Source organism: Muntiacus reevesi, chromosome 2, assembly GCF_963930625.1.
Source record: "Muntiacus reevesi chromosome 2, mMunRee1.1, whole genome shotgun sequence".
Lineage (NCBI taxonomy): Eukaryota > Metazoa > Chordata > Mammalia > Artiodactyla > Cervidae > Muntiacus > Muntiacus reevesi.
This window is the reverse complement of record NC_089250.1, coordinates 213,095,041-213,122,295: the sequence shown is the minus strand read 5'-3', so window position 1 is coordinate 213,122,295 and position 27,255 is coordinate 213,095,041. Positions and strand designations below refer to the sequence as shown.

At 50.9% G+C, this 27,255-nt stretch overlaps 1 protein-coding gene across 7 annotated transcripts in view; it reads left to right on the top strand.

Moving 5' to 3' along the window:
* Positions 1-307: 307 nt before the first annotated feature.
* Positions 308-27,255, top strand: part of CUX1 (cut like homeobox 1) — a 347,907-nt gene continuing 320,959 nt past the window's right edge. For 2 of the 7 annotated variants that reach the window (XM_065924892.1, XM_065924888.1), the window contains exon 1: positions 308-598. In XM_065924892.1, coding sequence (XP_065780964.1) covers positions 536-598 — 63 coding nt within the window. In that variant the 5' untranslated portion in view covers positions 308-535. Of the gene's footprint in view, positions 599-1,393; positions 2,215-27,255 lie in introns of those variants that run through there. The other 5 variants (XM_065924887.1, XM_065924885.1, XM_065924891.1 and 2 more) reach the window with 4 other exon arrangements.

The following is a 27,255-nucleotide window of genomic DNA, read 5'->3' as shown; positions in this document are numbered from 1 at the left end:
CGTTCGCCCGACCAAACGGACGCCGGCTCCCTGCCCAGGGTCCAGGAGGGGCTGCGCGGTGTCGGCAACGGCCACCCCCCGCCCCAGGCGCGCCCGAAAACCGCCCCAGGTGAGCCGGGCTCGGGGCCCTCCCGCGGGGGGCCCAGGGGCGCCCCCCTCTCGTCGCCCTCCAGCGCCCCCTCGGGGCCGGGCCGGCGGCAGCCGCCGCCGCCCCGCCAGGGCCGGGGTCTCCGGAGGGGCGGGGGCCGCGGGCCTGGCGGCGGGCGCCGCGGGGGAGCGGGCAGGGGCCGCGCGCGCGCGCGCGCGAGGGGCCCGGCGGCTGCGGCCCGCCGCGCCCTCGGGCTCCGGCTCCGGCTCCGGCTCGGGCTCGCCATGGCTGCAGCGGCGCCGTGAGGAGGAGTCCGCGTGCTCCGTGGCGGCGGCGGCGGCCGGCTCCAGGCCGGGTTTTGGCGCCGCCCGCTTGCTGCCTCCTGGCGGCTCCTGAACTCCAGCCCCCTCTCTATCAGCCTCTCACTCCGTCTCAATATGTCTCAAGATGGCGGCCAATGTGGGATCGATGTTTCAATATTGGAAGCGCTTTGATTTACAGCAGCTGCAGGTCAGGCTTCTCCTCGCTCGGCCTCTCGCCCGGGGGTGGGGGCTGCGGGCGGTCGCGGCCTCCCCCTGGGACCCCGGGCCGCCCGGCCGCCGGGGGGCCGCGGCGGCGGGGAGGAGGGGGGTGCCGGGGGAACGCGGGGCCGAGTCGGGGACAAGTCCCTCTCGCTCCCCGGCCCCCATTGATAACTCGCTTGATCAGAAATTGATCCTCTTTGTTCAATTCATCGATCAGCCCAAGATGGCGCCGGGAGCCGCCGCCGCCGCCACCGCTGCCCCCGGTGTCGGCCCCCACCCCGGGGCGCCCCCCCCCAACCCGGCCCTGCGCCGCCGCCGCCGCGGGACCCGGGGAGGGGGCGGCCCCGGCGGCCCGCGGGGCGCGCGCGCGAGCCGGGGGAGCGGGCGGCTGGCTGGCGGGCGGGCGGCGGCGGCGGCCGCTGCGCCAGGAGGGGGCTGCGGCCCGGCGGCGGCGGCAGCGCCCGGTCGCGCGCCCCGCGCCCCCCGGCCCGCCGTATTCCCGGGGAAAGTTTGTGGGGAGTTGCTGTGGGGGTGAAGCGCCTGCCTCTCCAGGAGGAGCCGCCGGCGCGGCGGAGCTGGGGCTGGTGGCGCTGTGGTGCCGCCGGCTCGGGGGAGGGTCAGAGCGGCCACCGGCGGCGGCGGCGGCGCGGCCCGGCTCGGCTCCGGCCAGGCGGGCGGGTGGCCGGGCGGGCGTCCGCGCTCCCCGGGCCCCGGCAGGCTGGGGCCCCGGCCGCCGCCGCCCACCGCCCCCAACCCCGGGCTGTCAGCGGGCCGGGACCGCGCCGCCGCTCCCGCGCCCGGAGTGGGGCTCCCTCTGCGTGGACCCCGGGGTTTGTTTACGTCCGGGCGGGCGCCCGGGTGGCCACCCGCAGACCCCGCAGTTGCCCGGCTCTTTTGTGTGCCTGCACGAGCGGCGCGGACCGGCCTCTCCGCGGCGGGGAACCCGGGTAGGGGCGCTCGGAGAAACTTGCGGGAGGCAGCGGGCGCCCGGCACGCGGACTCCGGGGGTCGGGGTGCCCCGGGGGCGCGGGTGCGGGCGCCGGCGCCGGACTGCAACTTTCCCCGAGCGCAGGCCCGTCTCTGCGCCCGGGTGCGCGATCTGTCGCGGCCCGGGGCGCTTGCTCCACGCTGCCTATCCGGGCGGCCTTCGCCCCGCTCCCGGGGCTTCCCGCGGCCTCCAGTGACCCATCAGCTCCTCTCGGATCTTCTCCTCCGAGGTCCTGCCCTCCCAGCAGGGTCCGCGGCGGCGGCGGGTTGTGGGGTGGGTGGGCAATGGAGAGCGCGGCGGGTCCGCTCCGAAATGTCTACCCTGATCGTGTTCTCGAAAGCAAAGCCCCGGGTGTCCCACTAGACAGCGGTGTGCCGGGCCGTGGTCCACGCACCCAACCCCAGGCGCCGAGGGGGGATCGTGCTGGGGCTCCCCATCCGTCGCCCGAGCCGCAGCCGTGCCCAGGGGGCGCGTTCCTGCCTGCCACCCACCACCCCGGGGAACAGCGTGCCCTCGGGGTCCGCCTGGGACCTGCCAGCTCCGCGCTGGCGGCTCCTGGACAGCCCCGGGACTCTGCCAGGTGGATGTTGTGCGTAGCCGGAGCCAAGTTGAAGGTGAGCGGCGTGTGGGCCAGAAGCTCGGCGAGCGCTGGTGTTGGGGGTTGGAGAGGTGTCTGCGGCTTACAGGGGCCCAGGGCGGCCGGGCGCTCCGGGTTGGGGAGGGTCCCTCAGCGTCCCTGTGGGACAGCTATTGCTCTCAGCTCTAAGGTGTGCTTGAAGGTAAACTTGGCCGAACTTTCCTAACCCGGAGCACTGGTGATAGTGACCTACAGTACTTTTAGGAGGAAAGGAAATGAACTCCAGATGCGGACTTGCGTGAAATGCAGCGGATTGGATTAAAACGTATGTAAACGGAGTCTGACAACTTTAATTGTATATACTTGTTTTCTGCCCTTGCCTGCGTAGTAAGAGCGATAAAGCAGACTCATGGCCGTTATGAGATTTCTTCAAATTTCTCACTTAACTAGGAAGAAGACTATGTGAAATATGTATTTCCGATAAGATTAAAACTTAAAGGAGTTTGAGTGTTTATTGACTAAAATAGATTACTCCAAAGTGTCTATTGTGTAAATTAGATTCCTGAGTGTAATGAACACAGCCGAATGGCATTTTTGATAAATTGGTCTACCCTGTTTTAGTAAAAATAGCTCCCTTTTACCATAATTTAATTCCTGAGCTTACTGTAAAACCCGTTGTGGAGTTTTGGGAGACAAACCTTAATTTTTTTTTTCCCCTTGTCTTCCTAAATGTGACATTCTAGTCTAATACCAAGGTGGTTTCTTTCTTAAGTGTCTTGGCAAAAACTGCTTGGGAGATGGATTCAGTTTCTCGGAGTTATTAGATTTTATGACTTCTTTGATCCCCCACCCACTCCTTGGTGATTAGTTACATCTTCAATGTAGTACTTGTGGGGGGGGGTGCATTTAGGTGTGTAACTTTAATGAAAAGTTTCCCTGTCAGTTCATGAGCAGGAACTTTCAGATGTTGATCTTGAATTTAAAAAATTCTTTATTTGAGCCTCGTTCTCTTTACTGAGCAGCCTACTGGTTTTTGGTGATGGATGGAAGATTTGGCCTTAGACGGTTTTCGAATACCACTTCATCACCTGTTTGAAACCTTCAGTTGCCTATGGGATGCCCAGGTTCTAGAAGGTGAAAGTGGTTCTTTCTCCGGGCCCTGGAGAGGCCTTTTGAGTTGATATCTGGTTTAGCGTCATCTCTGTTCCCACAGACAGTAAGTGAGCCAGGGCAATTGCAGTTTGAGAAGAGAGAATTCATTAGTTTCAGACTCCTCTCATCTTTCCAGAAACCCTTATTCCGAGCTCGGGTTGCCTGCGGAGCGAAGTGAGGGTGGTGCTATTGCTACCTGAGGTTAAAGAGACTGGGTCCCCCAGGGTCGAATTGGGAGCCCCTCGCTTGACACAGGGACCTGAGGCTGAGCCCTGGGCCCTCAGCTCAGTCTGCCTTGAAGCTGCTTTGGGACGTGGAGTGAGTGCCCAGGAAGAGTTTCTGCAGACTGAGCTCTATTTTGTTTCCTTTTTAGTCCCAAAGTCTTGTGGTATGGGAGTTTCAGGGCTCTGGCCTTGCTAAGACTAGTTGGACAAGTTTTTTATCCTATCCCAGACTTGTAAAAACCAGGCTTTTTTTTTTTTAAAGTAAGAAAAACACCATTGTATAAATTTGCCTTTTAAATACACGTTTGGAAAGAGGACACTTTCTAAAACAAGCTCATGTAACTCTGTATGTTAGGGTAGCTTTTTGCCAGTGCCTGGCTTCCCTTCGCAGCATTATTCCTACATGGTGACTAGTCTTTCCCTTTAAGGAACCTCTACAGAAGTAACCTTTAAACGTTTTCCTCTTTTTTTTTTTCAAAATAAGAAAGCAATTTCATTTTTGCTGCAAGTCCATTTTCTGGGTGCTTTTATTTTGTTTTCTCCTGTTAAGGAAGTGTGTACGTTACCAGCCATCCAGGACGCTTCCCCAAACGAAGTATATTATTTTGATTACAGTTTGTATCTCATCTAGGACCGTTTAAAATAAAGAGTAAACAAATAGGGGACAGGGTTCTCCACAGCTGCTGCCTTTGTTTTTTTGGTTCTCTTAATATCAGTGTCTTAGAGATTGTGTGTGGGAAGGGGTCATTATCAGTTGATTAAAGTTTTTTTCCCCCCATGAAACTATGCGTAGGTTTTTTCTGGGGGGGGGGGATGGGGGGAGTTGTATGTTTGCTTGCTTTTTTAGAAAAGTGCAAGCCAGGGAAGAGGTTAAGTTATGCAGCACCTCTTGCAGTGGTGGGTCCGTAGAGGCCCCCTTCTCCCTTTTCCCCCAGTTTCACCCATCTGCCTGTAGTTAGCGACATGAGAAAGTGGGGAAGGGACAGATTGCCTCTCCTCAGGAATAACTCTCCTAATCCACTGAGCTGACCTTAAAAATGCTGTCTGGTGAGTCAGTTGAGCCCAAGACCTTTAGTGACTGTTGCAAAGTCCTCTGCCCTGTTGTATGCAATTCAAACAAACCCACCAGGGTTTGCTTGGGGCGGGATCGGGGGAAGGTAAGCTGGGTGGGGGCATAAGGGGTCCCTGTTCAGAAGCACCAGGCTGTACCTTGGGACCCCCCAACTTTGCGTCTGCCTGGAGCAGTCAGTAGTCTAAACTCCTCCTGATGCTGTGCTCACATCCTGAGAGAAAAAACAAGGCTCCCAGTAGAAAAACCCATGTATGTTTTCAACTCATCTGTAAAAGCACAAGGAACATCCAAAGTGAAATGAAGGGAGGACAAAATTGTTGAAGGAAAAGTTGTACATTTTTAAAAAAGAAATCCATCATGTGAAAAATCCCTTTTAAAAAGAGAAATCCATCGTGTGAAAAATCCTGCAAGGGCTAGGCTGGATTCCTACCTGTACTTCCATATTTTTTCAGTTCACATGATTGGCCTCATGTCAGTTTCACCAATTTAAAAGACAGTTGTAAAAAAAAAATAAAATAAAATAAAAGACAGTTGTATCTGATGGACTGTAACACAGTGATAACAAAAAGTTACTGTAAACACTAAATATATAGGATCTTGTATTTTTAAAAATTACTTTAAAACCCATTTTAATGTATTATATACATTATATAAAATAAACATTCATATATGTGTGTGTGTATGTATATATATATAAAGTAGCTTTCCCTATGACAGGTCTGATTTTTACAAGTAATTGTCAAAGACCGAAATTCGTGTATTTCATCCTATTGTTTTGTCTGAAGCCTTTGCGTTATGGCTGCAGAGAGATAGTTTTGGTTTCAGCTGAAATTCCCCTGCCTCTGATTGTTTAAACCAGACCCTTAATCTTATTTTAACATACTTAAAATGTTCAAAAAACCCGGAAGAATTGTTTTGTATAAGTAGCAAGTGAATGTAGTTTAAACACTCAAGCAATTCTGGTATCTAATTGAAAACAGGTGGAATTCTTGGAATCCCGTGTTTGAATCTTATTATAGCAAAGCACAGAGACACTTCTTACGTATGGCCGTTCATCTTGTCCAAGCCTTCTGAAGAGGGGCTCTGTGCCCCTGCGCTCCACTGCAGTTTATACCTGGATGTTCAGTCGTTCTGGGCACTTTAGGGACCGGACGCCCGTGTGTGCTTGACACTGAGAAAACTCTGTGAGGGTTGATCATGGAGTGAAAGGGGAACTTTAATGGCATAATTAGACAAGCGATTTGATATCTGTGTTATACAACTAATAATGGCAAAGAAATTGTGAATCCATTTGTGATTTCTGATTTAATAAACATTTGTTGACATGAGCATTTGGATGCATTTTATTATACCCTGATAAAAATTTAGAATAAATTAACTTTCCCTAAGCCCTTCTAGAGATGTAACCTTAAATAGCAACCAAACCAAACAGAAAGCCAGGTTAAGGGGATATGTCAATAAAATGTTCTTGGTGGAGCCCTCTAGATTATCCCAGTCATTTTTCCTCTCTTTTCCAAACCGGCTGATAGCCTTGGTTTCATTGTATGTTTAAGAGCCAGGTTTCAGTTGGTGTTTAGGTGTTGATTTGTATTGACCTGTTGGTTCCATCAACGTCTTGGATTTCCTGAGGTGTAGTCAGTTCTTTTCAGCTGTGTTCTGGGAAAGTTGGTGGAGGAGAAGGGTCTCAGGCTGGGCTGAAGGTGTTCCGGCAGGGGGCTACCTGGGATTGAGGGGGGACTTGTGGCATTGCCCTCATTTGTACCATTGCTTGAAGCCATGGCTTTAAGACACCTGGGCTAATGCACCTGGGCTGTGACTTAAGAACTGTGTATGCCACCCTGTTCATTTAATGCGACACAGTTAAACATAATGAGGGCAAACAGCTCCTCCTGAAAGACGTCTAATTTGTTACAGAACCCATCAAGAACCTTTCCTTTGAAAAGTAAACAACTCTCTAATAGAAATAATTCTAATTCTTGCTATAATTAAATTCTGATGGGGTGATGTTAATGCGCAAAATAAATGTTGTCAGTTTTCCTCATTTGAGTCTGCAGACTTTTCCTTACTGCAGGAGGCCCCGGGGCAGGCAGGCAAGAGGCAAAGATTTTGTGTTTATTAGCGCCTTGGACCTGTGGCAGTGCAGGGGAACTTCTTCAGATGTGATTGGTAGGATCCCTGAGCAAGACGTCTTCCCCCCACTCAGTTCTTAGGAACACCACCAGGGGACAGGTGACTGGAAAGGACTGGGGGTGGAAGTATTCAATCCTCCCAAGAATTTACCCAGCACTTCAGAGCGGCTGGAAGAATAGCCAGGTAGGAGACTGACATGACAGTGACTAGATTCCACTTCCTCCTCTGAGGCACTTGTGAAGTTGGGAAAGGTGAGTGATCCCACCTTTTTATAAAACACGAGAGGCCACGGTCAGGGCTACCGGGTCTTCCTTGTGGCCGACTCAGTCAGCTGACAATTGAAATCCTGGACGCTTCTGACTGTGATTTATGAAGTTCACGTTGGAAGAAATTACCAGAGCTTGCTCAGAAGCTTGTTCTTTCTTAGCATTGACCCGAGTATACCGGCACAGGACCTGTTTTCTTAAAGACATCATTCTCTTTGACTGTGTTTATCTAATAAGTTAAAGCAGTTAACTTTTTTTAAGTTATGCATAGTTGTGAGGTGTCTTGAGTTTGGTTAAGGGAAAAACAAATTGACAAATTAGCTCTTTCTTAAGTGAACGTTGCGAAATTGTGAGAAATAGAATGCCATTCTTACTGTCATTAAAATTTTATTTGGGTGTTGACAGCTTTTTGCTAAATGTAAGATGTTCAGATCCTGTCCACCCAGCTGTAAAACAAAAAAGGAAAATACCCAAAAAACAACCCAACCAGTTCAAAAGCTGCTTTTCCAATTTCCCCCTAAAAGCAAGGTAGTCTGTCTTTAACATCGGGTCTTCCCCCCTAATGAATTGTTAGTATTTTGTTTTCTAGCATAGTTTTATATTTTAAGCATCTTGTTTCAGTTGTTATTTTGGACCTGAAAGGGTCTTTGGTTGGTTGCCATCGCCCCTTGGGTTTTTAGAGGAGAGCAGTCTCTGCTTATATCAAAATAGTTTGACGTAAAGCCAGTAAGTGATACCAAAGGTAAATCCTTGTCTTGAAGATGCAAACAGAAGCAAGGCCTGTGGGCTGTTGGCAGAGGAAGGGCTGATTCGGAGCCGCCCTCAGCCTGGGCGCTGCCAGTCCCAAGTGCCTCCTGTCACCCTGCCTGCCACTTCTTGTCCCTCCTCCGAGCTCCTGCCCCGCCAAGCCTGTTCCCTCCTTCGTTGTGACAACTTTTCTTTTTTTTTTGGTTTAAAGTATTTGTGGAACTCCATTATTTTGAGATTCTTGGAAGAAAGATACTATGTAAATGAAAATTAAAAATAAAATTCTTGCTGGAGGGAATTGTACATTTAATTTTTTGATTAGGTTTGGAAAAGACATTTTTTTTCCCCCTCGCCCTGAAAATAAGAACATTCTGTTGCTCCTATCATCATTTTTGCTTCATTCTGAAAGGTGCGGCAGATAATGGTGAAGCATGTCCTTTATTTTCTGTTTTTCCCCACTATGGTTGACCTAGAACTTGAACCCATGCAGCTCTGTGTACAGTGAATTATTTCTGTTTCACATTGTTCTGCTGTGCCCTCGCCAGGCGTGTAGATAGCAGCTGCCCATGGAATACAGACCTTTCAAAGGGGGAAAGATTTTGGGTCACCAACATGCAGAAATTACAACTACAATTGTACGTAGACCTGCAAATAAAATTCCATCTTCCTTTCCCGTTCACATGGCAGAGGTGTTGTAAGCTGTACCCTTTTGAAACAGAAAGCTCGAGAACAGGAGCAGTCATGTAAACCAGTGGAGAAACCTTAATTTACTGGAATTGCTTCACTTCACTTGTGCCTCAGCGCGTCGTTACATAACAGTGTGTGCTGTCACACCACGCAGCCAAGTAGGAGACAAGGTCAGGTTCAGCGTCGTGCTTCTGCTCCCTAGGCATGTGTGGGACCCAGGAGCCAGACAGGAAGCCCAGGTTGCTGCCAAGATGCCCTGTCCAGGTGCCCTGGTCCACCAGGCACCTCACGGTCGCGAGCAAGCACAGAGGATCAGTGAGATGGCCATGGCCTGCCGAGCCCTTCCCTCGAAGAGCAGTGTGATGTGTAGTCAGGAAGTTGTCCCCCAGAGCCTGCTAACCCTGGGGATGGGTGGGTGGGGCACACGGGCTTCCCCCCACCCCTACAGCTCCTCAGCCCCAGCACCCTAATTTGTCAGCATTGACGTAGAATTGGAAGAGGCAGGATATTGCTGGTTATGGTTGAATGTCATTATCAGGAGGAGTAAGGAATGGTTTGCGATTGTTTTACATTGCTCTGTGTTGGTATGTAATTATGCTGTCATTTTAATACACACTGATACTTTAATACATCTTGTGTGTGTGTGTGTGTGTGTGTGTGTGTGTGTGTGTGTATGTGTATGAAGTTAGTTTTGGGGGGGTTGCTTTTGTGTGTGAGAGCCAAATCTTCCTAACACACAAGAGCTGGGAGTATTAGCCTTTACTTGTCTCAGAACTGCCTGAGACATCGGGGTGCCCAGCCTGGTTTATGCACCCCTTCTTCATTTTAGCCAATGCCACAGAGGGAGCCCCCTCATGCACTAGGCACCGTGATGCAGGGCGGGAGAGCAGCAGCCCAGATGTGCAGAGAGGGGCCAGGTGGCTGGGACGCGGCTGTGATGGCGTGTACCCGTGGGATGGTGGAGGGTGGCAGAGGACAGGCGTCCCGACTGCAGTGGGGTGGGCAGGGAAAGCGTCCGGAGCGGGAGAGGCTAAACTTGAGCTGAGTTCTGTGCAGCTGGGGAAGCACGGGAGAGGGGGTGGCCGGTGGTCTCTGAGTGCCCTCCTTCGCTTGTCTCTGATGGACCCCACGTGTACCCTCTCAGCGTCTAACCGCCCTTCCCGGGCGCCTGCCTTGCGTCGCTGTGCACCCACTGAGTACCCTGTGCTCTGGCGCACACATGCCCCAATTTGGGGCTCCCAGTGAGTCCTGTTGCAGGAGAACTTTGGGCTTCTGTTAGCGGGCAGTCCTGTGTATTCCTGATTTGAGGCTCACTCAGCTAGTTAATTTCAGAACTGCAAATGGAAGTCATCTTCTGATTGTGAAAGGTAGGTAGGGTATGTTTAAATGGCTGTGTTTTGAAAGCTACTGATAGGTACACAGGGCTAGCGCATGTATTTCTTTTCATTTATTTTATTCCCATATATTAAAGTCCTCCTTTGCCAAGTGACATATACATTGGTTAAAATACACATAATCGTATTTGTGGCACATAATGCAAAAAGTTCACGTTTTTAAAAATAGAATTGGGCAGAACAATTCTTTGACAGAGAATTATTCTCCAACTCTGCCCACAGCCTGAATGGGAGGAAACTTCCCCACATGAACCGGGGGAAAGTCGGTATTGTAAGGATCAGAACCCCACCAACGCAAGAGAAGGCAAGGGGCAAGCAGCACGAAGGCCTGGGGGTCGGCGCTGGAGAAACGTCTTGGGAGTGCTCGGCACCCCCGGAGCTGGCCCTGTGTCTGGGCGCAGCTTGACCGAGTAGCCCCCTTTCGGAGCAGTGGCCTTCACAGCCTGCGTGCTTTCTCTGCTTCTTCATTTACAAAGAAAGTACCTAGGGTATTTCTGTAGGGGTGACGTCACCGTCTGGCTGCATGAACATTTGCATGAATTTGGGGAAGTGAGGGCTGCCAGGCCTTCGCTTAGCGGGGGTGCGAAAGGAGCCACCGTCCCTGGGGTCCAGCCTGGGTGGCTGATTGGGCGGGGGGCAGGGCCTGGCATCCACGAAGACAGGACGAAGTGGAAGTGCTCCTTTGCTGGGCTACGGGCACGGGGCGGAATAGCGAGGGTAGGGGGCGTGGGGAATTCAGGGGCTGAACCCCTGGCAGAAGGAGGGGTGATGTGCAGTGGAGAGGTTTTGGCATAGAAGCCTAGAAGATTGGTTGAAATCCGGCGTTTGAAGCCCACGGAGAATTTGTCTGCATTTTGGTTTTGCGATCTTTTGTGGCAGGGAGGGCTGAAGAGTGCATCTGAGCCTGGGGATTCCCCCTCCCACCTTGTGTTGTAACTCCCTCAGGTCTGGAGCTGGGACTGCCTCGGGGCTTCAGGAAAAGGCAGAGAGGAGAAGGAAAGCCTTGCTGGGAGTGCTGGACTCCATGTTGCAGCTGATTTTATGTCCGCTGGTGACAAGGCAGATGCTTTAGAAACATTTGTGTATATAGATAAATGCACACCCACAGTGTGTACTTAGTCACTCAGTCGTGTCCTACTCTTTGCGACCCCTTGGACCGTAGCCCACCAGGCCCCCTCTGTCCGTGGGATTTCCCAGGCAAGCCTAGAGAAGGGGGCTGCCTGGGGCTGCCTGCCGCCTGTCTTCCCTCTCGCTGTCACCCCGGCCGTCCCCAAGAATGGCTTTCCCCTGAAGGAGGGTCATCATGATGAGGCTGCCAGGGGATCAGAAGGGGCTCCCCGTCCACAGGGCACCCAGGGTGAGCTTGGCGGTGGGTGAGTCCTTTCACATGAACAGCTGGGGACTGAACAGAGAGCCTGTGTGGTGGACGTGGAAGCCACCTGGGTGCCTGGTTGGATCAGTACCTTTCCAGCCGAGGCCTCGCTCGATCTGAGACACTCTCTCGAGCCTCCCCTGCCGTGAGAGTTCAGAGTCAGCACCCAGCAGTGGAGCTCCAGAGAGGACTGTCTGACAGACAATCCTTCCCACGAGGGGAGCACTCAGGTTAGCAAACCGTATCTGATGGTTGGGGTGCAGTTACAGCATCGGGCTGAACATAACCCTCCCTGTGTCACCAGCTACCCTCCACGTCCCATGGGTGCATAAAGCAGATTTGTGGGAAGGGCTGGGCGGACTTGGAAGGCAAGAGAGACACCCGATGGTGCGGCCTGGGGTGGGGGGTGTGGGAGGGACCTGGCGCAGGCAAGGCCGTGCCCTGTCCAGTGGGCAGTTCAGCCGTGAGCGCTGGGCTGAGGAAGCATCTCTGACCAGGACTGTTCTCTGACATCCCTGGCTTGATACTGGTACAGGGGAGCCATTTGCTGTTAGATGCTAATATTTGCGTTTAACCTCATGATGGCCAGGTCGAAACTCCCTACTCTCTCAGCCCCTGGGAGCCTAGTTGACTTAGCCCCTATTGTAACAGTGGACTCAAATCCCCTTCTATCACCAAAAGTCTCCCAGGACACAGGGATTTGTTCCCAGTTGCACATGAAGGTGTGGTGCTGGGCCGTGTTCACTAAGAGGGCAGCTCTGTAAGGGTCCTCGGGAGGACCTCCCTCCCTCGAGAAGAAGCCTCACCAGATGATGCTTCTTATTTTCCTCGAGGAGTCATCATGGAACAGCTGAGTGTTTAGGTTCCTCTGGACTCAGATGATTTTTTTTTTTTTTTTTTTTGCACACCTGCTTGTTTGGACTGATACGGCTCGTTTTATAATGAAGTTGTACGTTTAGTAAGAAAACATGCACAAGGGTGCGCTGGTCTTAGAAATAACACAGCAGGTTTGAATGAGGTGGTTTGCAGTCTTGTTTGTTTTTGGGGACGAGTCATTTTTCTTCATAGAGTGTTGGGGCCCTTCATTCATTCATTTATCGAGCGGGTCTCCCTGGTGCCTGATGTTGGCCCTGGATCCTGGTCAAGCCCCTGGGGTACCAAGAGGAACGAGCCCCTTGGCCTGCTGGTCCAAACCGCAGGACACCCTGGGCCCCTGCAGGTGTCAGCTTATAGGGGCTGGGGGTGTCTGATGTGTGCGGAGGGCAGGACAGCAGTCTGGAAAGATGGGATGTGGTGTTCCACTGACCCACCTCCTCCCCTGGCGGCCAGGCGCTGTGGTAGCAGTGTCCAGAGCAGCAGGGTGGCCCTGCCCTCAAGGGACTTACGATCTAGCAGGGGAGACAGAAGGTAAACACAGGAGGAATAAGTGCATTACAGCGTGGGAGTGCCCGGGGCCTGGGCCCAGACACCTCAGTGCAGAGTCCTGCTGAGTCACTTCTGCGTTCCCAGGGTCCCCTAAGAGATGTTGCTTCTTAAATGCAAGAGGGACCATTCAGAACTCAGACTTGTGTTCAGGAGGATCCAGAGTGTGAGGGGAAGGGATGGTGAAGGATGGAGCCGGGAGGGTGGGGAGTCCTGTTCCAGATGGGGAGGTACTGGGTGGGGAGAGAAGGTGCCAGTCTGAGTGCTGGCAGGCGCGGGGCCCTGGCGTGACCTGGGAGGCCACTGGGGTTGTGGTGGCCATGGCAGAGATGGTCTGAGCTAGTGGCATTCAGAGGCGGGGGAGGCCTCAGCAGAGGGGACTGAGGCCAGGGCGAGGCGGGGAGAAGTGCCTGGAGGGAGGAGAGGTCCTTAGTGTCAGCTGGGGCCCGGCGCTGGTCCCCCTCCCAGAGGCGGCCTGTGTGCACAGCCACCGAGCTGGGCCCCAGAGGTTTATTAAAAGCAGGTGGGGTGCCAGGCGCTGTACTTGAGCGTTGGGTGTGACTCAGACAGGCATGGAGTCAGCCCGGAGTTTCTTTATTCATCCCTATTTGCTTTTTGTCGGTAATCCTTTGTAATTCCCCAGTTTCATGATGTAATTTTAATGGAATTAAACTTGAACACTTCAAAATTATGTAATTAATTATGTTCGGCTTCAATTACAATGACTAATTACAGTGTGATACCTGGTGGCAAGTCAGGTATGTCCTGGTGGTGGGTTCGTGCCTGCCAGCTATTAGGATGGCCACTCTCTGTCACCAGTGGGTGTGGCTGCCTTGGGGGCTGCTCGGCGCCTCTGCCCCCCTCCCCGCCCCCAGGAGCAGCTCTGGGACCTGTGAGGTGTGTGATGGGGAAGGGGGGTGTGCAGGGGGTGGGGGCGTGGTGGTGGTGGTGGGCACAGAGGCCTGTCGTAGGGCACAAAGGTTTGAACTTGTTTGCAGGTAGAAGAGCAGGGCTCACACTGGGAAAGTTAGTCTGGGGGGACACAGTCGGGGAACGGGGGCCCTGCCGTGGGATTCCTCTGTTCACTCCAGGATATGGGAGGGAGGCTCCACTGAAATCACTGTTGAACACGGCCTCAAGAACGGGTAAGACGGCCTAGGGAGAAAGGAAAAGGTTCCGTGATCCCCCGAGGGGTGAAAGAGGAGGGCGAGAGCTGGAGCCAGGTTTAGAAATGTCACTCTGGGAATTATTCCCAGCAGCCAGGGCTCAGGGTTCCCGGAGCAGCAAACTGCGCCTCAGACCCCAAGATGGAGCGTCATGTTCGTGAACTTCCTCTTTGCACGTGACGGTGGTTGTATTTTGTGTCAGGAGGAGGGGGTCTGACTGAGAAATCTTTACCCCGAGTGCCGTCGCGTCTGAAGCGAGGCCCTCCCGTCTCCCTCTGGGGCCGGCAGCTCTTCCCTGAGCTGAGTGTTGGGGGAATGCGTGTTTATAGGAGGGTGGCCCCCACTTCGCCTGGTCCCCACACAGCCTCAGGCCCCTGACCTCCCTCCCTCCAGGGAAGCTTCTGGGACAGCTTTGAACAGCGGTGCCCGCAGGAGGCATTCAGTGGCCAGTGCCGCATTTCTTCAAGATGCCTGTTATTTATTTGAGAGACTCAGGGCATCTTTTCAAGAGCCCATTCTTGACATCTGAGACTAGGGAGGTTTTCCTGATGCTCACCTGTGAGTTTTCCGTCGTTTCCCACGGGGTGTGCAGAGTGGACCGCTGCTGGCCAAGGAAGCTGGTCTCAGAAGCTCAAGCTGAGGTGGAGGTTTGGGTTCGGCCTTGAGGGCACCCTAGAGTCTTCTGGGTATCTGCTGTTTAAGGGAGAGCTTGTTTCACCCTTGGGGAGGGGGGTGCAGTGGTGCCCCAGGGGGCTTGGAGCCCTTCCCTGTTGGTCCTGAAGCAGAGGGGGCTACCTCGACACAATGCCTGATACATTTACTCTGTCACTTTTTATTTTTTAAGTAATATGCACACAAAAGTCGCCATTTTAGCCTTTTGAAAGTGTGCCATAGGTTATTCTGTGATACGTTCGCACTGTTGTGTAACCATCACCACGATCTAATTCTAGAGTATTTCCATCGCCCCAGCAAGACCCCCATACCCGTCAGCAGTCACCCTCCTTCTTCCTGACTCCCCCTAAGCTCTGTATGTAACCTTTGGTCTATGTCCTGTGCCTCTGGGTTTGCCTATTCTTCACGTGTAAACGGAATCGTACAATGTGTGTGTGGACTTTCACGTCTGGCCCCTTTTCTCTCGCTGTAAGTTTTGCTGGTTCATCCATGTTGAGGGTACGTATCAGCACTTCATTCCTCTTTTTGGCTGAGTAATAGCATCCCGTGTGTGGATATATACAACGTCTTGTTTATTCTTTCATGAACTGATGGGCGTTGGATTGTTTCCACTTTGGGGCTAGTGTGGAGAAGGTGCTGCAGACACCTGTGTGTAAGTATTTGTGTGACTAGGTTTTCAGTTTTCTCATCGATGCTTAGGAGTGGGATTGCTGAGTCCTAGGTAACTCTGCGTCTAACTTTTTGAGTCTTCTACTTTGTGGCCTCTTCTGTGTAACTCCTGTTTTCATTTTAAGGCCCAGACTGTGGTTCCATCTCCTTCTGTTCTGCTCTGGTCTTCCCCTTGACTCCTCCTCCTCGGGCACCTCTCTGGGGGGTTACCCTTTGGGACCACAGTCACGTGCAGACGGACGGTGGAGAGGCTAGGAGCAGTCTGAATGAGAGCACACACTGTTGGCAGCCCACCCAGGGTCTCTGCCCTTCCCCACCTTCCCTCCTTGCTCACCAGCAAAGGGGCCTCTCCCCTGGCCAAGTGTGATGGTCATTTCACTTTGTCCTGGCTGGGGAGATAGGGACTGTCAGGCAGATTTGCTCATGGTGCTGCTTCTCAGATAAAAGGCGATGAGCCAGGATGAAGTGCCATTTTCTGCCTGTGAACACACCCGTGGGAGAAGAGGCCATCCAGGCCTGCCGACAGAAGGTGGCAGGAACCTGGGCCTCTGTCCTGCCTGCCGCCCTCCTCCAGCCCTCTGTGATGGCGAATCCAGCATTACAACCCACGTCCCCCAACTGCTCTGGCTGGGTGTGGATGAGAAGTCACGTTTCTGAGATGCGCTGGTCCCGGCTGAAGGCAGAGCTGAGCTGAGGGTGTGAGATGAAAGTGAGCGCTGAAGCTCTCTCTTCCGAGAGCAGGCAGCATCCCATTTGCCAAGCCAGATGTCCCGCAATACTTCAGATGCCGCCGATAAAGCATCGAGCAATTAGAATGGTTAATATTCAGTTAAGTATAATTAGAAGCTGGTGTAAATTGTGAATGAAATTGACAGGTTCCACAAGTTACAGCAAAATACCAAATCTTCAGTTGTGTGTATGTATCTCTGTGGGTCTGTCAGTTCAGACAGGTGTATCATCTTACCTCCTTGGAATCGAAATGAGGGCCTCCTGTCCACCCAATTCACTATAATTCTCAAAGTTTAGGAATGTCTTGCCAATTGTTTTATATTAAAAATTGAAATCTTTAGGTCAGAGCTTTAATGCTCTCATTTCTATGCTATGGGCAGGAAAAACTAAATCCGTTTTCTGCCTGCCTTCAGGGCGTGTGTGTGTGTCTTATGTGTGTGCATGTGTGCACACATGTGCGTTTCTCCCTGCCCCTGAGTTGCATTCATCACTTCTCATTTCACAGGACATCATGATGTATCTTATTTTTTTCTCCTTTCTGCCCCATCCCCGTGTCTAGTCCCCTCCTCTTCTCATTCTAATGTGTTTGGTATACCTCTGTATGGGTGTATTGTAAAACATGTGGCTTGTTTTGTATGTGTAAGTAGCTCTAATTCATAATTGTGGCATCGTGCTGTAAATCTTCCCTTCCCTTTTACTCCTGTTTCTGAGATCTGTCCATGTTACCCCTTGCAAGTTTCATCATTCATGAGAGCTGCATCGGATTCCAACTGAAGAATCCACTTGTCTTAGCTCAGACTGCTGTATACCATACACACAGGGGCTTTAAGCCACATTTATTGCTTACAATTCTGAAGGCTGGGCAGACCAAGATCAAGGTGCCTGCAGTCCAAGATCAAGAGGGTACCTGGGGAAAGCCCTTTCCCTAACTTGCAGACAGCCCTCCTCTTGCTGTGTCCTCAACACGATGGAGGGTCTTTGAGAGAGAGCGTGAGGGAGCTGTCTTTTCATAATGACACTAATGCTGTCATGGGGACCCCCACCCTCGTGACCTTATCTAGACCTCCCAAGAGTCACACCTCCAAACACCATCACTTCAGGACTGGGGCTTCACCATATGAATTTGGCAGGGGCGTGTGCAACACTGTTCAGTCCCTGGCAGCACCCTAGCTCACATGTCCGTCTCCCCCAGGATGACCCTGCTGGGCGGCCTCGGGCATCCTGACGCGCGTCTCCTGACTGTTGGCCAGGAGGAGGATTGCTGAGTCGCGGGGTGAAGAGTGTTCCTCATCTCACTGAGTGCCGCAGGGCTGCTCCCCCGCGCGGCTACACCACTTTGCTCTCTGCCTGTCTCATCAGAGCTTCCCGGAAACCTTTCGCCATCCTGATGGTTTTAGAGTGGCACTTGAGGGTTGTGATTTTTCTCTGATCACCGGTACGTTTTCTACTTGTTACCAACCTCGTTCTGTACCCGTTTAGATTTTCAGATTGACTTTTCCATAAATCGTCTGGTCCTGTATGTCGCCCCTGTTGATGTGCAAGAGCTCCTTGTACGTTAACATGGTAACCCTTGGTTGGTTTTCACTTTCCTAAGTCGCTTCTCCCAATCTTTCCTGTGTTTGTTGATTTGTCTGTAGTGTCCTTCAATAAACAGAAAAACCTAACTTTGATGAAGTCAGATCTGTCCGTTTTTCATTTCAGTCTTGTTTGAGAAAATCTTTTCCCCACTCAAGATCACAAAGATACTCATACTCTGACAGCCATGGAGATTTGTCTGCCTTGTTTAGATTTTTAGGTTAGAGATGGTTTCCGTGCAGACCGTGAGGTAGTCAGTTTTTCCCCAGCACTGCCTGCTGAGCAGTCCAGTCTCCTACTCAGAGATTTAGGAAGGTGCCTCCGTTGTATGCCAAGGCCCTGTGTACATATGGGTATGTTTCCAGGACATTCTTTTGTTCCACTATCCCATGTGTTTCTTCTTGCATGAGTCCCTCACTGTTTAATTACTGTGGCTTTATACATGTTTTACTTTCAGATTGGGTGAATTTGCACTTTGCCTTTCTCTTTCAAAATATCTCAACTCCTCACCGTCCATTATTCTTTTATGCTGATTTCCATCAAGCTCTCCTTAAGTTCCAGTGGATTTTCTTTATTGGATTTGGAATAAATATACAGATTAATCTGGGAGAAAATTAAGAAATTTCAAGTTTTTCTGTCTGTGACTGAGACTGTTTCTCCATTTTCTTAACTCTTTCTTCAGAAAGGTTTGGTACCTTTGTCACTAGGTTAAATCCTAGTTCTGTACAGTTTCTGTAGTAGTGTGAGCAATGACTTTGTGGGTTTTTTTTTTTTCCCTTCTTGATTGATTATTCTGGTGTGGAGGAAAAAACTGGTTTTTGTTTACTGATTTTGAAACTGGCCAGGTTGCTGAGTCTCTCATTGGCTTTACTAGTTCACTTGAACCTGTTGCATCTCTGGGGAGGGTATCATATGCAAAAAATGTGACACTTTTGTTTGTCCCTTTTCTTCCACTCCTCATACGCCAGAGGCTTGTGTTGTCAGCCGGAAGGCCAAGGACTCTGCCGCAGACTGGTGATGGGGCTCTGTGTCTTCTTTCCAGGTCTTAGAGGGAACGTACCTGATGGAGATTTTTGGTAGCAGCTTTAATCAGATTGAGAACTACATGACTCCATTGTTTCCACTTTTCTGAGAGCTTTCATCATGAGTTGGTGTGGACCTTTTCCTTTAAATCTGTTCACGTCTGGGTGATTTTAATCCCTCAGCCTGTGAATGTGGTAAATTACAGTGATCAACACGCCCATGTTGAAGTGTCCATTGTGTTCCTCAATCAGCTCTTCCCTGTCTTATATTTTAAAATATTGTTGGATTAGATGTGTAGTTGCCACATCTGTGTTATTAAGTAAAATGGCCTACAGTTTTCTTGTTTTTATCCAGTTGGAATTAAGGTTATACTTAATTTTATAGTCTCATAAAATGGGTTAAAATAGCTTTGGAACCATTTGTATAAGATGAAGATTATCTGTATCTGAAATTGGATAGGGCTCACCTGTGACCGTGGGGCCTGAGCCTAAGAGTGGGCTCTGAGGAATTTATCATTTCATTTTCTTGGTTATTCTATCTGAGATTTCTGTCAGTAGACTTATTTTGGCATTTTATAATTTTCTAGATATGTGTTCATTTCATCTAGGCTTTAAATTTTATTCTTGTGTGATTATTTGTAGTGTTTCCATTGTTTTTTAAAAATTCTGTTTGTTTTGATATTCAAATTCTTCTTCTTTTTGCTCTTCCCTTCATTTTTTAGTTTCTATTTGCCTGGTAAAGCCTCTTCTCTTTCATTATTGCCACTCTTTCCATGTCCTTTTACTCGGTGTCTATTATAGATACATGATGCAGGATCTTGTTTTTTAAACCCTGGTTGAAAGTCTGTCTGATTGGTGAAATTAACTGGTATACATTTATGATAATTGTGATTATATTAGGACAAATGCAATTTTATGTTCTCCATTTTACCATACTCTTTGAGGCGAGTACCTTTTAAAATATATGGATATATACTGGAGTATAGTTGATTTACAAGGTTGCATTAGTGTCAGGTGCAACAAAGTGATTCGACTATACATACTGATACCCCAGGGTGTCAGCTGATCCCTCGCCCCTGGGGGGAGGAGTTTGGTGGAGAGAGGTGTGTCCGCGGGGGTTGAGGGCTTAGGTAGGGGTGCAGTCAGGCCCCTGGGGCGACCTCTTGGTGCCTTACTCCAGCCACGCCTGTTCTCCTGGGACTGCTGCCCTCTCTCTTACTGCCAGACTCATTGCAGCATCCTCTGGGGGAGGAGTTACCTGCAGAGATTTTGATCCTGCTAGTCTGGGGTGGGCACTGGTGTTTTTTCAGAGCTTCTCACAACAGGAGTGGGGTGTGGCATAGACTGGCCATAAGCTGAGAAATGTCAAAGCTGGGAGATGGGGGCTTAGGGGTACATGATAGTCTTTGTTTACATTTGAGGTATTGTCTGTGTATACCTGCAAGTCTGAGTACATCCTGGCTGAGACCCACTGGCATTAACATGGTACCATCTTAGGTAGAGGTGGGTAGGGAATGAAACCTAGCAAGACCCTATGGGGCTCCTGGGCATGAAAGCCTTTCAAAGCAGGGAAGGGAGGGGATGCAGAGACAGAGGAGGAGCAGCTGAGAAACAGTAGTGCAGCCGTGGGGCCTGGTTCCACCTTAGGGGATACACATAACAATATCTCTGAGCTCTTTACAGAACTAGAACCCCAACACATAGAAGATGTTAGCACCCTTCATTCCAGAGAAGACCACAGTTTAATAATTTTGAGAAGCTCATTAGGAGGAGATCACCTGAGGCCAGATTAAAGGAGTGTAGGCCCTGCACACAACCTAATCTTTATTAGCTACCCCGCCCTGAACCATGCTATAAAACTCCTCCCCAAGCCCTCCCGGGTTGGGGACATACAGTTTTCGGGGGCATGAGCCCACTGTGTCCCCCTTTGCCTGGCAAAGCAATAAAACTTTTCTTTTTGTGGTTGTTTAGTTGCCAAATCGTGTCCGATTCTTTTGCGACCCCTTGGACTGTCAGACTCCTCTGTCCATGGGATGCCCCAGGCAAGAATACTGGAGTGGGTTGCCGTTTCCTTCTCCAGGGCATCTTCCCAAGACTGAACTGTGCCTCTTGCACTGGCAGGCAGGTTCTTTACCACTGAGCCACCGTGGAGCTGTTACTTCACCCACAACTCTGTCTCTGAGATTCAATTCAGCACCAATGTACAGAGGCTGTTTCCCATATCAGGAACAGAGAAGGCTTGCTAGATAGACCTGGGGCTGCCAGAACATTGAACTTGGGTTTTGTGGTCTGTATTCTATTTCTCTTGGAAAGCGCCATTCTAATCTAGACCCTGGTACTCCAGTGGTTCGTGAACCAGCAGCAGCAATTAGGAACTTGCTAGAAATGCAGAACCTTAGTCCCCACTGCAGACCGACTGAGTAAGAATCCACAGTTTTGTGAGATTCCCCAGGTTATTCATATGCACATTTAAAGTTTGAGAAACACTAAGTCCAGATCTTTTTAAAAGGGATGATTGGCTTTTTTAATTCCTATTTTAATAGAGTGACTCCTCCTCCCTTATCACCCCAGTTGAGCTTTTCCAGGACAGAGGTAGCAGCCAGTGCTCTGAGGAGCTAGAAAAGATTCACACCCTCAGTGAGGTTGTGCAAGGGAGGCCCTCAGGCCCTCTCCCGGACCTGTTTTAAACCTAGCTCTTTTTTGACGCACAGTTCTCATAGTATCGACTCTGCTTTTCAGTCCTGTAACATATTAAAATGACAAATCGGAAGAAGGCAAGGCAGATCCTAGTGGCAGGACTAGCGGTCTGCTTGGGAGCTGGAGGCCAGAAGACAAGTCTTCAGTCAGGGGGCGCTGTTTGCTGGAGAGACAGCCCCCCCACCCCAATGTGGAGGTTGTTGAGCATGGGGATACTGCAGGTTCCGGCCTTGACCTTCACTGTGGTCCATCTGAGGCCCTGGGAAAGGAACAGCCGACGTCCTGATGAATATGCCTGCCACAGCCCTGGTGTGGGGAGGGCAGTATTGTCACTAAGTCCAGAGGCAAACACTTGTTTGAAAGATGCACTTTGGGGAGCGTCTCCTCTGCTCCTTGTGCTGGGGGCCACGGCTTCCCATCCCCTGGCGGGGGAGCAGCTTTCAGCGTGGGAACATGGGGTTCCTAGGTGGTGCGCCTCTGGGTGGCCCAGACCTGCCGGCCCATCTGACTTGGGATCTCCACTTAGTGGCTGTGTGACCCTGAGCCCTTGACCTGCCTCCTGTGCACAGCGGTGATGATAAAGCTCCTTACTGTATGGGGGACAGTGCCTGATACACTAGCCCTGAATGTCTTTTAGCCTCAGAATGACAGAGTCAAGGAAAAGGTGTGGTGTTGGCAGCTCACCGGCGAGACCGCCTTCTAGTAACAGCATTACCCCCGTGACCAGGTGATGTCCTGCGTCACAGCGCCAGTGCTGACACCTGCACGGTCTGGGTCACTGTCGGTGCTGGTGTGCTGTTTTCTACTCTGTTTTTCCTTTTACACTTTTCCCCGGAGGTCATTTTCCCCTTTCTATGGTTAAAAAGAAAAATAATACCCGCTTACACCTTAAACCCACCTCAGTTTGAATAACGTTATTTTTAAGGCCAAGGCCTGCCCCTGGGTGTGAGTAGCTTGCACGCTGAGTATTCAGCGGGCGAATGAGACATGTGAGTCATGCAGCACTTGGCATCTCTAGCTCCTGACGTTTGGTGGCAAACTTCCTACAGAGAGGAGGAATTGCAGAGTGGAAACCCTCTCAGAGCCAGACAGCCAAAGGATCCTTCAGACGAAACGGGCTCGATGCTCAGTGTTGATTGGGAAGAGTGGTTATTTGAATTTTCCTCCTCCTCCTGTTTCCTCAGCCTGCGAGGCCTCCACGGGGGCCAGATTCATCCTGGATTTACCACTTTTGTGCAGAGTGCGGCTTCTCCCTAAAGATGACGGCCATTTCTGGTGCCTTCTGCAATGCACAGCAGATGGAAGGCCCAGAGTGCCTGGACCCACAGGCACTTGCAGGACATCTCCCTGCCTGTGCAGGGAGCTCGGATTTGCTGCCTCTGGTGGCTGCCGACAGCCGTGAGCTGGAAGAGCCACGGTGCCCTGTGACTTACCTGTCGGGCTCCGAGTTCTGTTTTCTTGGCCAAGATCTTGAAGACGGTTTCCAAGTAGGTGTTTCTTCCTTGGCAGCAGATTTGGGCACTCTCCTCGTCAGCCCCGTCCTTGTCTGCAGGGGCATCGAGCTGGGGGTTTGGGAGTGGGGCAGAGTGTCTAATGTGACTGCTGTGTCCTCTGTCACGAAGATTCGAACAGAGTGGCACCACTGGCTGAATTTCAAACGTAGGACATTCATATAAAGCTCACTTTGATCTGACTTCTAGATAGATAATAACTGAACTATGAAACTGGGAGAAAGTGGCCAGATACTTTTGGCCAGTGGTACAAAATATGCACCATTAAGGGTTTCAGGAGCAAAGTTAAAAAAATCTGGTAAAAAATCTTGGATGACAAGGAAGAAAGGACTCAACCCTCAAGGCTCCATGGTGCCCTGCTCTGCGGGTACCCCGAGGGCCTGGCACTCCAGGAAGTGGAGGCCGCCGTTGGCTCATGTTTTCGGGCCTCCAGCTCTGCGCTTTCAGGCCCTGGTCGGTCTCCTCCACCTGACATTTTCAATTTGGGGGCAAAATCCCCAAGTTCAGCCATTTAAGAAGGGGTCATAGATGAGAGAAGTATGGGAGTGGAAACAGTTATAAGGCAGAACTAATGCTTTTCCACATGGCCCCTGTGGTTATCACTTTTTAAAATGACCAAGGTACCCCCGCCCCCCACCAAATAGTTGTACATCTTGAATGTTTTAATTTTAAGATAAAAATTATCTAGAGGTAGTCATCATTTTTGTATATTTTCTTTCTTTCAAAACACTTCATTTTCATTTTTTATCAAAAATCCTCTAAGGCTTAGTGTTAAAAAGAACTAGCACCCTGCCCACGTCTCAGTACCTGCAGCCTGGAACAGTGTCTATGGTCTGAGTAGCTGACCAGTGCTGGGCAGTTTGCTTACTGATGTGGCATTGTGAGACGCGTTTGGGGATTTAGGCCTCCCTAGAGGCTGACCCCCCCCCCCCCCCCATGGTCCTCTTTTTGGCTCAGGCAGTGTTCAGAGATTCAGCATTGATAGCTGTGACTACATAAATAAATACTAACTTTCTGTGAGATACCTGGTTTATTCCCAAACCCTCCTCCAGCAACATAAGTCTCTTAAGACATGGGAACCTATCGTAGGGTTTCATCTGTTCTTGGCGTCACCCCCTCCTGGTCCCTGTGTTCTTCTCTGACCGGAGTGGCTGCTGCCTGGTCCGGGTCCCCCGCTGCCCTCCGCATCCCTTTCCTTATCATCCTGGGGCCTCCCTTTCTGTCTCTCCTGCTCTGTCTCCTGAGTTCGGTGGTTTTGTCTCTCTCGTTTGACCTCTCGCTTGGTTGGGGTGGATCTTCTCCAGCAGCTTCCCAATGAAGGGTGTCTGCGTCTGCGATCTGACAAGGTCTTCCTCCTGTCTGGTGTCATCCGAGCCGAGGGTGGAATTCCAGGTTGGACAGCGCTGCGCTTGGGACTGGAAGGGCCTAGCCTCATCCAGGAGCCCGTTGGCGGGCATTCTGACTTCCCGTCCTCTGCCGTTTCTCTCTGACACCTTTTAGAGTCAGGTCTTCCTCTTCTTTTTTTCCCCTCTTTCTTCAGGCATCAGGAAAACTTGCTCTTGTCCGGGTCCTGTTTTCCTGCCCCTGTTTTCTGTCCTCTGGAGCTCAGTGTTCAGATGGTGGGCCTCCTGCACCCATCTGCTAATTTTTCTCCCCTTTCACTTTCCATGTCTTTGTCTTTGGGGATATATCTTCTTGGAGAATTCTCAGCCTCCCAATCTTTGTAAACTTGTATCTATCACATTTTTTAACTCAAGTGTTTTCTCTTATTCCTTGAATGTTCCATTCTTTGGACCTGTTCTTGTTTCAAAGATGCAGTGTCTTATCTCACTGGCTGCATTCATCACCATTAAAAAAATTTTTTTTCTTCTGTTCCCTGCATTGACTTTGCTTCATGTTTACTTTTGAAAAATCTTTAGGAAAACACAGTATATGTAAACAATTGTATGTAACGCATTTTGGCTACAAAGTGTAATAATGTAATTAACACCTGTGAACTCTCCCCCCCCACCTCAGGAACCTGACAGGCCAAGCTAGTAATTTGCATCCGCCTGCATTGCCCTCCCCCCTCCCTTGTTTCCCTTCCTCCCTTCAGGACAGGTGGCCACTGTCCTAAGTACTGTATTTATTATGTCATGATCTTAAAATAATGTTGTTTTATCACAAATCTATGCACACTTAAAGTGTTAGTCGCTCAGCCGTGTCCAACTCTTCGTAACCCCGTGGACCATAACCTGCCAGGCTCCTCTGTCCATGGGATTCTCCAGGCAAGAATACTGGACTGGGTTGCCATTTCCTTTTCAAGGGGATCTTCCCAACTCAGGGATCGAACCCAGGTCTCCTGCATGGCAGACAGATTTTCTACTACCTGAGCCACCAGGGAAGCCTTAAATGCTATATTATTTACAACTGCTTGGTTTTGAGCTATATTTAAAAAATGGTATTATTCTACAGGTAGACTTCTGGAACTTGCCTCTGACTCGTTCTGAAAGGGAGAATCATCTGCAATAGTCAGTGTGGTCTCCCTGGTCTCTGATGTTTAGGCCCAGTTCTGTGACCAGACTCAAGTTTATTTATCCTTTCTCCTTCCTGTGGGTTTGTCTCTGCTGCTCCTCTCTCTCTCTCTCTCTCTCTCTCTCTCTCTCTCTCTCTCTCTCTCTCTCTTGCTCTCTCTCTCTCTCTCTCCATCCCAGTTAGAGATTTCCTCAAATGTCGAGTGACATTTCATCATCTGTCTCTATGTAAGTGCAAGGCATCAGCATGCTGATATGGAAGCTTGTGTGTGTGTGTGTCCCAAGAGGGGATGGTTTGAGGGGCAGTCGACTGCTAGCCTTCACTGTAAATAATCAGCCCAGGTGTTTTGCTGGGGGTGTCTGTGCTCTTTGCTCTTGGGCTGACAGCTTCTGTAAACACCCTGGGTTCCCTGCTGGGTGGGGTGGCTGAGGCTGAAAGTCTGACGGCCTGTCCCCAGCTTCCTCTGGTCTGTGCAGGCTGCTGTGGCTGGCCCAGTGGCTGGGAAGCTTCTAGGATCTGGTGGACTTCTTTACTCCCTGCTCCTGAGAGACTAGACCTTGCTGTTCTGGAGGGAGCAGAGAGAGCTTGGGTGTCAAGCTGCCATTTTTAAGCTGGAAGTCACACGCCTTCAAAACGCCCCATTTAACATATGGGGTTTGGCTATATGTCTGTGACGACACCAGTTTTCTAGGAAACACATTGGTTTTCTTGTACAGCCATCTTTCGGGAGCACCTTCCAACCAGGTTGCCAGTGAGTGACACGTGCTTGACGCACTTTGAAGATCACCTTCAGAGCAACTTTGTGAAACACGGTGAACACCCGGCTCACTAGCCTCGGAGCCTTGGTTGTGATGGGAAGGAGGCAGCTGTGCAGGCTTTGGTACCTGAGCCCGGGGCTCAGATCCTCAACCACTTCGTGGTTGGATGCCTCCACTCCCTCATCTGAAAGGAGAGCCCTTCCTAACTGGGTTGTTATAAAAACAAAAAAGAGGGAATATATGTGAAGTGCCTGCTGGCAGCTGCTCTGTAACTGGGAGCTATTATTAACCGTGGCATCCTTACTGGACTAAGAAATGGCACCCCCATCTCGCATTCATGTAGCACCTCATTCTCAGTAGTGCTTATTCACACACACACTCAGAAGGACTAAAAACGGACTCGGCTCGGATTGTGCCGATCAACCGCAGGGTCGGCTCCCTCCCTGCCTCCCCGCCTCTAGCCTGTAATCTCCCCCAGCACATGGACGCCCCACTTCCTGCCTCAGAACTCGCTCTTCTCCCCTCTTCCTGGGAGGCAGACCCCGTCCTTTGGAGCCCCCAGCTCAGGCCCTGCCTTCCCAGCCCCAGCAGCTCCATCTCCTTGGAAACCCCTCCCTCCTCTGGTGACCCTGAGCCCCACTCATCTGGCCAGGGGCCTTGCCTGCCTGGGACCACCCTGAGGGGTGTGGTCTTCTCCTCCTCCATTCAGGCTGGTCATTTCTAGTCAATTGACAAAGAATACAAGACTTGGGGAGAGGTAGAGTTTTACCTGCATTTACTGGTGTCTTGGTGGGTAAGTCCACCAGTGGTTTATGCAGGAATTTTAACAATTTAAGTCACAACGTTCAATCTGGTACTTCCGATGTGTTCTCCCCCTGCCTTAAGAAACAGCTGAGGGGACTTCCCTAGTGGTCCAGTGGCTAAGACTCCATGCTGTCAGTGCAGGGGGCCTGGGTTTGATCCTTGGTTGGAGAACTAGATCCCACATGCCACAACTAAGCATTTGCATGCCTCATTGAAAACTGAAGATCCCGCATGCTGCAGTAACACCTGGTGTAGCCAAATAAATAGATATTAAAAAAAAAGAAAACCGAACAGCTGAGGTCGGCAGGAAGTGTGCAAGGAACCATCAGTTTTAAGTCATCAGAGATACATAAGGACCAGAATGTTATGCCTCAGTTGCAGTTTGTTGATTTCCCTGGCATTGCATTTCCCTTCATCCTCCACCCCAGCCTTTGTGGTTTACCCGAGCCCGTGTTCTCCATCCCCTAATTGAAGGCCGTAAACGTGGGCCCATCC